The 9,622-nt window shown below is 47.5% G+C and overlaps 1 protein-coding gene across 1 annotated transcript; it reads left to right on the top strand.

Annotated features, from left to right (window-relative positions):
* The first annotated feature begins 1,969 nt into the window (after positions 1-1,969).
* MFRP (membrane frizzled-related protein) lies at positions 1,970-8,974 on the top strand. The gene is made up of 13 exons (XM_069070248.1): positions 1,970-2,023; positions 2,198-2,297; positions 2,967-3,080; positions 3,274-3,393; positions 3,881-4,112; positions 4,674-4,804; positions 5,294-5,419; positions 5,670-5,746; positions 6,225-6,373; positions 7,818-7,948; positions 8,120-8,248; positions 8,436-8,563; positions 8,750-8,974. The coding sequence occupies exons 1-13, from the start codon at positions 1,970-1,972 to the stop codon at positions 8,972-8,974; spliced, it is 1,716 nt and encodes a 571-aa protein (XP_068926349.1).
* Positions 8,975-9,622: the final 648 nt, after the last annotated feature.

Raw genomic sequence — 9,622 nt, 5'->3', positions numbered from 1 at the left:
CTAAGTGTCTGAGGCTGGATGCCAAGTCAGGTCCTCCTGACTCCAGGGCCGGCACCCTACTCACTGCACCACCTAGCTGCCCTGCATTAGGAAGATTAATTTAGCAGCTGCTTGTGTGAGGCAGGTGGACAATGCATTAGGCAGAGTATTGGATCTGCATTAAGAAACTCAGTTCAAATTTGTCCTCGGGCACTTGCTAGTTGTTTAACTGTGGGCGTGTACCTTACCCTTTTTCTGCCTCAATTTTCTCATCTGTAAAATGATGGAGGGGGTGCTGGTGTGTGGACTTGATGGCTTTCAAGATTCCTTTCTTTCAGCTCTAAATATGTGATGCTAAGAAAGGTGGGTTACAGGGAGGTGGGAATGGAGACAAGGAGGTCATAGAAATAGATTTTGTAGAAAGATTCCATCTGAACCTTCCTTAACTGGGGTCCCTGGCTTAGATTTCTCACTACCTGTGCTACAGGGTGTACTCTGGTCTATTCAAGGAAATCAGTTTTAAGATGTCCAGGTTATGGAAAGACTTACATGAACTGATACAAAGTGAAATGATCAGAACCAGGAGAACACTGTACACAGTAATAGCAATGTTGCATGATGATCAACTATAAATGACTTAGTTCTTCTCAGCAATACAATGATCCAAAACAATTCCAAGGGACTCATGATAGAGAATGCTATCCACATCTAGAGAAAGAACTGATGGATTCTGAATATATATCCAAACATACTATTTTCACTTTCTGTGTGTGTGTGTGTGTGTGGTTTTTTCCTTTCAGTCTGTTTCTTCTTGCACGACGTGACTAATATGGAAATATGTTTTACATGACTGCACATAATATGACCTATATCAAATTGTTTACTGTTTTAGGAAGAGGGAAGGGGAGGAAGGGAGAAAAAATTGGAATTCAACCCTTTATAAAAATTGTTTTATAATTGGGAAAAATAAATTTTTTTTTAAAGTTCTCTCTGGTTGAAGCAAAACTTCTCACTTCTCTGGGTTTATTTTCCAGTTTCTCAATTTGGATCAGTCCTTGGTAAAATACTGTGCTGTGTCTTCCCCTTCCTTCTTTCTCACTGCTAAGGAAATATACTGGAGAGGACAAGGAGGAAAAAAAGATTCAAATCATATCCCTGTGCAACTTCTTCCTCCTTTTCTCTGGAACATCTTTCCACAGCTTCCTCTCAAACTGCCTTTTGCTTAGCTGGCTTTAGAATCTCCTGTTTACCCCTTCCCTTGTTACTCTTATGATGCGGAACAAAACCTATGGGGCCTGAGAGTCTTCTTAGACCCTGGCTGGGGATACCCCTATTACAGAACCATTCCCAGTCCACCAGCACTTGTCCAAGTGCCAGCTTTTACCTGGAACTGTCCTTTTCCTGCCAATTGCCCAGATAACCAGAAACTTGGGTTGAGTTTCTCACCCAACCCACTTAAGTCCTCAGTTCATCCTCACTGGTCTTCTTCGGGACGTCAGATACTGGACACAACCTCTGGACATCAGAAACCATTCCTGGTTTCTCTAGTTCAGAAGGTTCCCTTTTCTGAGAGCAACATTCTGCTTTTAGTAGTTATTTTTTCAATGGCTTCTCTTTGGCTATTTTTCATTACATAGCTAAGCCTTTGCAGGTATTTCCAACCATGTCACTACCCCTTTAAGAACCGCTTGGGTTGTGCTGGCCTCAGCTTCCTCAGCTGAGTTGGATTAAAAGGAGATTTGGTGCTTTTGCACATTCCTTGTGGGCTGCTGCCCCTTCTCCCCACCCAGACCCCATAGCTAGTCAGTGCCTGGACTCTGTCTACTGAGGTCACCCTCAGAGTGGAAGGAAGGAAAGAAGTCTTCCATTACAGAGAACACCAGCTGTCTCCTGAATCTGACCCTCTGTCATCTCAGGGACCAGAGTGCAAGCCTGAAGGGCCTGATGCTGGCGCAGGAGGCACCAAGGAAGCTATGAGGGGCACTGGGCCATGAAAGACTATACAGATATTGCCCTCTGTGCTGATACAGCAAAGTGGAGAAAGGTAGGGGGGAAGGCAATGATGACTCCTTAGCAAGAGACCACTACTTGGTTTTAGTTCAAAGACTTGTCTGACGGTGGGCAGTGCCCCAAAGGAAACTTGTACCAAGCAACAGTGAGTGACGCTACCTTGGAGACATTAGCCTAACCCTTTGGTGTTTGCTTCTCTGCTTTACAGCCTGAATTCTGTAATCCAGCTTTTGAGCCTGAGGCTGGATTGCCCACCCTATCTCCAGCCCATGGGGAAAATGGGAGCAGCCCCAGAACTCACTACCATGGTAACAATCAGGACCAGGGAGAGGGTGAGGAACAAGCAGCTGTGATGTCCTGTAAAGAGTACTCAATTTGTGATTCAAGAGGCCCGGGTTTAAATGCTGGTTCTGTTATTTATTTATTACCTTACCATCTTGGACTCAGTTTCCTCATCGGTTAAATAGAGGGGCTGGGTAGATAATTTCTAGAATTAAAGGATTTCTGTGGTCATTCGGTGTCTCCCCCCCCCCCATTTTAGAAATGAAGGAACTGAAGTCTGGGGTGGCCAGGTGGTGCAGTAAGAGCGCCAGCCCCAGAGTCAGGAGACCCAGGATCAGTTCTGGCCTCAGATACTCGGCACCCACACAAAATAACTGGCCATGTAACCTCGAGCAAGTTACTTAACCCCAATTGTTTATAATAAAAAAAAGAAACTGATGTCTAAGCAATATAAATGACTTGACCCTGGCCAGTGACAGGGGGAGTGGGGAAAGGGGCAGCATTTGGACGTGGATCCTCTAACTCCTGCCCCAGGGCACCTTCCACTGTCACCATGTCTTTGCAGTCTGGATCTTAGAGGAATTAGAGTAAACTGGGGGAGTGGAGGAGTGTGAGCAAACCAGCAGAAGGGTCATGAGCCCTAGATCAGGTGGTTTTACCCTCAAGCTTTGCCCACCCCTGTCTTCATCCTACAGGTGGTCTCACCTGGAGGTACCAAACAGACTGCCAGTTCTCCTGGTTATGTGCAGCTCTCCTCTCCACCCTGCTGCTCTTGCTGCTGGGACTTCTCACCATCATTATCCTTGCCCGTGAGTCTCTTCAGCTAGAAAGCAGAATGCTTGGACTAGGGGGCTGAGAGGTCAGACCTTGAACTCAGAGCAGCTGTAACCCCTCCCTTTGGACAGTCTCCCTAATGCTACCTACAGGGCACTCGAAGTTCCCTGAGCTTCCTCAGGGGTCCAGACCCCCCTCTCACACCTTTCTCTGACTTCCTATTCCCAGAGCTGAAGCCTTCATCTCCACCTGGGGCACCTCCCAGCCCTCAAGGATTCAGGAATGTCACAGATGTCATCAGTCCTGGTATCCAAGGAGAGCTGGCCACGGACCTAACCCCTGAGCCCAGTGAGTGCCTGGGACATTTTTCTTCTTCTTTGCTCTACCCCACCCCCACTCCAATTCCAAAATTCTCCTAGAAGTCAGGTTGTCATGGGAAAGTACAGCCTTTAGAACTGAGTCCTCTAGAAAGAGACTCCAGAATTATAGGCTCTTAGGGACCATTTAATCCAGCCTGTACCAGAAATAAACATCTTTCACCTGGTTTCTGCTTGAAGTACCAATCCCCAGGGACTAGCTACTCTGGAAGATGCCTTTTCAGATGGCTCCAATTGTTAAAAACATTCTTCTGTATTTTGAACTGAAATCTGCTTCCCTATAATTCCCACCCATTGGTCTTAGTTTTGTCCTAGGGAGCTATACAAAATAAATCTAGCCCCACTTCCATTGGAAAATCCTGCCCAAAGGTAGAACAGACAGTATCTTCCCCGTGTCCTCTGATGCCCATCTCTGACCCCCTGACCTCTCACCTGTGGTTGTCCGCTGCCATCTTCAGTCTGTGGGGGGCTCCTGCTTGGCCCAGAGGGCTCCTTCGCCTCTCCCAACTACCCGGACCCATACCCACCCAATGCCGACTGCGTGTGGCATATCCAGGTAGCACCTGACCAGGTGGTACAACTCAAAATAGAAGCATTCAGCATGGATGATGTGGCCTCCTGCCTGTTTGATTGGCTGGAGATTTCCCTAGAGCCAGAAGAACAAGGGATCCTGGGGAGTTCCATGGTCAGGTATATTCTCTCACCCCACCCTACCCTAAGCCTCTCTAAACATTTCCTCCTGTCCTATAGTTAGACTGTGAGCTTTTCGAAAGCAGAGACTGTCTTTTCCCTTTTTTTTGTAATTCCAGCACTTAGCACTTAGTAGGAGTTTTAATAAATGTTTGTTGACTCACTAATTCAATGTAGGGACCCAAGGAACCGAGGGAGGGCAGATCTACCATGGGACCTAAAGGAGAGCGGCAAGCAAACCCCTGATGGGGAATGAGGAAATCTAAATTTGAGTCTTTACCACTAGCCAGATGTGGCCCTCAGCCCGAAGTTCAGTTCCTCATTTGTAAAAAAAAAAAAAGTCTGTGCCTACTCTGCCTCTCAAGGTTGTTATATGAATAAAATGAGAGAAAAGTTATATAAAAGTGATTTGAAAAAGGATAAAGTACATACCAGCATGAGATGTTGCTATCTTTACTCATAGCAGTCTGGGGCCAAGGGAGCAGAGGACATCAGCAGATCACAGATCAGCATCTCTGCCTGCTCCCTTCCCCTCTCATGCTCCCACCTGGCTCTCTACAGGGTCTGTGGGAAAGTGCCACCAGCCATACTCAACGTCAATGCCAGCCGCCTCCGAGTAGACTTCGTTTCTGATAGTAGCATGGGAGGGATTGGATTCCATGCCTGGTACCAGGCTATGACCCCTAGAGAGGGTGAGTGTTTTCTCTTTACTCTGTAAGGTTTATCAACAAAATGATTCCATTCCATTGACTGGACAAGCCCAGGTTGTCTGTCCCCAACCTTTTCCGTAATCATTAGTGCTATTAGCATTGTCTACATTTGTGTCTTTTCCTTTTATTAGATTGTAAGTTACATAAGGGCAGGGACCACGTCTTATCAAATTTTGTAGCTCTTCTAACATCTAGCACAATGTTCTACACAGTAGGCACTTTAAAAATGTCTGAATGTATGAGCTGGGATGACAGGAACAAAAAATTTCATATGGAGTCCAGAAGGAGAGATCAGTTTGAGTCAGAGTACCTAGAGAAAATTCATGGGGGAAATGAGATTTGAGTTGGGCCTTGAAGGATGGTAAAAATTTAGATAGAGGAGTGGACATTTCAGGGAGGGAAAATGGTATAATAAAAGATGGGGGAGAGGAGGGAGTGGTAGTCTCTGATTAAGGGATGCCCCTCTGGTAGGGGGATGCGATAAGGATGAGTTTCCGTGTGACCATCTATTCTGCCTACCACCTGATGCTGTGTGTGATGGTTTCACGAACTGCAAGGACTCCAGAGATGAGGGTAACTGCAGCAGCAAAAACTCAGGTATGTCCAGCAGTGGGGAGGGAGAGCATAGACTTTGGAGGATCTTGTCTCTTCTGTGCCCAGGCTCCTGCTCCTTCACCCCCTTCCACTATCCCCCTTCCCAAATACTCAGAAATGAGAGGAAATGGCAATCTGTCTCTCCTCACTGGGTTCTCCCAGGCATTACTACCTCTTTGGCTTGGGTAGGAAATGAATGGTGTCCCAAGGCAGACAGTAACAATACCTCATGCTCTCTCCTCCCCTGCTGTAGACTGTGGAGGGTCTCTGAATGGGCTCCATGGCACCTTTTCTACCCCAAACTACCCGAAGCCCTACCCTCATCAGCAGGTGAGTCTGGCACTAGATGCCAGAGGAGTAAATTGGGGGGAAAGGGCATATAACATTTGGATGAAAAAGGATTTTTTTTGCTGGGCACTAAGGGGGTCGAGGGGGTTTAAGAGATGATTCCTACATCAGGTGGGGAGGTTGACGTAGCCAATCCACAAATTTCCTTTCAACTCTGGTTCTAAAGAAGTGCTCCTGTTGCTACTAACTCTAGATTAATACGAATGATACCCATGCTAGACCAAAACATAGGACTCAACAGACTTTGGCTCTGGCAAGAAGAGAAGCCAGAAGCTCCCTTGGTATGCATGGCCTCTTGGCCTGGGATGCCCCTTTGGATGGTACCACCAGTTTAGATCCGAGGGGAAGATGCCCTTGACCTCAGGAAGTACTTTGTATTTTGTACTCTATGCACAGTGCCCAGGAGCACAGTAGACACTCCATATGCACATGGAATGAACTTAGTACCTCCTCCCCCCAGTTTTGCCTCTGGCAGATCTCAGTGCCCCCTGGACATGGCATTGAGCTGCGCTTTCACAACTTCAGCCTGGAAGCCCATCAGAAATGTGAATTTGACTATGTGGAAATCCATGAGAACATGGACACAGGAGCCCTCAACCTAATGGGCAGGTAAAGGGAGAAGCCTAGGAGACAGGATGGAGGCATGGGTCTGCTGTCAAAACACCCACAAACATTAAGTGCCTACTGTGTGCCAAGAACTGTTCTGGGGGCGGGGGGGGTTACTCATGTCCCAGAAGGGGCCTGTGAGATCTTGTACTCTCCCATGCTCCAAAATCTTCAGTAGCTATTTACTATTTACAACACCACCACCACCACCATCATCATCATCGATAGCATTTACACAGCATTGTAAAGTTTGTAAAGCAACACAAATATCATCTCATTTGATCCTCACAACAATCCTGGGAGGTAGATGCTTTGGCTATCATCCCATTTTACAGATGAGGAAACTGAGGCAGACAGAGGGTAAGTGACTTGCCCAGGGTCACACAACTAAGGTAACTGAGGCCCCATCTGAAGCTTTCCTGACTCCAGGTCCCGTGCTCTACCCACCGTGCCACTTAGCTGCCCCTTTTTTTGGAAAAGTAGGTTCGGGAAAGGCCCTTGTTGTTCAGTTGTTTCAGTCGTGTCCAACTGTTGGTGACCCCATAGTAAACAGCTATTGAAGACACACAGAGTGGTGTTAGATGCGTGGAATGTCCAAGGTGGGGGGATACCAACCCCAAAGTGAAAAAATGCATGCTTACATTCTAGCAGAGGAAAACACAACCACACAGAGGATAATCATTGTAATGGAGTTCTGGACATGCGCAGACCCCAGCGATTGGCTAAAATGGCCTCATCCACCTCAGAACTTTATGACAAATAATAATAATAATGATAGAATTTTATAATGCTTTAACATTTGTGAAGCATTTTACATATACTATGTTCTTTGGTCCTCACAACACCTCTGTTAAGTGAGTGCTATTATTATCTCCATTTTACAGATGACAAAATTGAGGTCCCCAAAAGTTAAGTGACATACTCAGGGTCACACAACCAGTAAGTGTGAGAGGCAGGGTTTGAACTCAGGTTTTCCTGATTCCAAATCTAGTACTTTATTTACTGTGCCACCTAGTTACTTACATATAAGCATATACAGAAAGTATGGGAGGTACCGGCAGCCGGGGAGAGGATTGGGGGAGGGGAGGTTTAATGTAGGAGGTGGCTCCTGAGCTGACTTGGATGGAAACTAGGGAATTCTAAGGACAGGAGAGACAAAGGGTGGATATTTCAGTCTTGGAACTGGAGATGGGATGGGATGCCACATGTGAGAAGCAACCAGCATGAAGCTGGGTGGGGAAGAGTTTGTAAATGTAATCAACCTGAAGGTGTAGGTTTAGGCTAAGCCGTGAAGGACTTTGGGTACCAAAGAGAGGGTCCTTGTGTTTGATTCTAGAAGGAATAGGGAACCATTCAATTAGTGCACTGAGCTGTATCTTCTGGGGAAATCTGTGTCCAGAGGATTCAGAGGCCCCCTCCACTCCTGGGTACCATCTACTCTGAGCAGGTTCTGTGGTACCAAGCTGCCTCCACTCCTCATTTCCTCACACCATGAACTGACTGTGGTATTTGTGACGGATTACCAGATCAACAGCATGGGATTCTCTGCAACCTATCAGGCCCTCAATGCTACCGATGGTAGGTGTCACTATCAAGAGAAATGGGGGAGTCAAGTGGGCAGAGGTTAATAGTCCAATAGGGACAGGAAAAAGGTCTGTGCCCTGGCTGTGGGAGCAGGGGAGGGCATTTATACACTGATACAAGTTCTGTGCTCAGGCCTTCTGCCTTCCATTGTGCTCTCCCCCACAGATCCCTGTGAGCTTGGGGCATTCTCCTGCCAAGATGGAAGGTGCAAGGACCTTCACTGGATGTGTGACGGCTGGAGGAACTGCAGTGATGATAAAGTCAACTGTAGCAGCCTTTCCCAGACAGCCTTTGGTGAGGATGCTGGTGGGACTGGCTGCCTACCCCAGCCCCACAGGGCCGAGGAGAAGCTCCGATGAGTGGGGGATGTCTGGTTTGATGGCCCAACGTGGCAGAAGGCCAGGGCCGTTGTGCCCAAGGTGATACCGGAAGCAACAGAGTGATGTTAAGCCACTGCCCTTTGATCCTCACTCTTCCACAGAGCCAGCCTGTGAACCTATTCAGGTGGAAATGTGCCAGGGCCTCAGCTACAACACCACAGCTTTCCCCAATACCTTGATGACCCTGGATAGTCAACAAGAAGTTGAAGAGATGCTGAAAGGATACAAGGTGCAAAGAGACACTCTGGAGAGAGTGGATAGGGAGGGGGGGAAGCTAGAATAGCAGTAAGAATTATAGTAAGGTTGGAATTACTGGGGCAAGAAGTAGTTTTGAATAGACATTTCCAAGGCTAGGCCAGACTGGGGGCAGCAGGACACCCAGCCTTGATAACTTCCCCTACTTTACAAACTACAGACCCTGACAGACCTGCCCTGTTACCAGCCTTTCCGAAGACTCCTATGTGGGCTGCTCGTGCCTCACTGTACCCCCTTGGGAGGGATCCTTCCACCCTGTCGCCCTGTCTGCCTAGAAGCTGAGCACCACTGCCAGCCTGATCTGGAGCCACTGGGCATCTCCTGGTCCTTCAACTGTAAAAGTCTTCCTGATGCCTCTGACCCAGCAGGGTGCACCTGGCCCTGAGCCGGGAAAAAGGCCTCCCCCACCCTCCACCTCACCTTGACCTGTGATCTCCCCCATAATCAAGTCTGGAAACCCCAGTATCTGGTCATGTCAGCCCCTTCTAGATTTAAGGGAGAGGGAAGATGTAGGGCCAGGGAATGCTGGACGACTGTCCTCTGCCTCCAAACCTCCTGCCCCCCCCCAAAAAAAAATTGTTTCTCTCCTATTACTCCACCTTCTTTTCCTGGGTTTTCTCCTCCCTCTCTCCCCCAGCTATTCTATTACTCTTCCCTCCCTGTGTCTATCTCCCTCCTTTGTTATTCTGTTTCTTCTCTTTTTGCCTTTTTCTATTTCTGGTCCTTTGATATCTCCTGACACAGATTCTTCCTCCACATCTTTGCATCCTTCTCTGTCTCAGTGGCTATCTATCTTCCTCCTGGTTTCTCTCTGTTGTTCCATCTTTCTGTCAGTCTCTGTTTCACTTTCTGCATCTCTAACGCCTTCCTTTTCTCCATTTCTATTCTACAAAACTGATTAAACTGTGTGTTCGCTCTGGGCTAGCCACTGGGGTCTTGGGCCAGGTGATGTTAGACTCCATTTCTCTCCTTATTTCCTTCTGCCTTCTCTCTCTCTCTCTCTCTCTCTCTCTCTCTCTCTCTCTCTCTCTCT

The sequence above is a fragment of the Petaurus breviceps genome, unplaced genomic scaffold (assembly GCF_028583685.1).
Source record: "Petaurus breviceps papuanus isolate PSGF00001 unplaced genomic scaffold, PetGlider_PUasm1.0 90804, whole genome shotgun sequence".
NCBI lineage: Eukaryota > Metazoa > Chordata > Mammalia > Diprotodontia > Petauridae > Petaurus > Petaurus breviceps.
The sequence above is the reverse complement of the archived record's forward strand: the minus strand, read 5'-3'. Positions and strand labels throughout refer to the sequence as shown.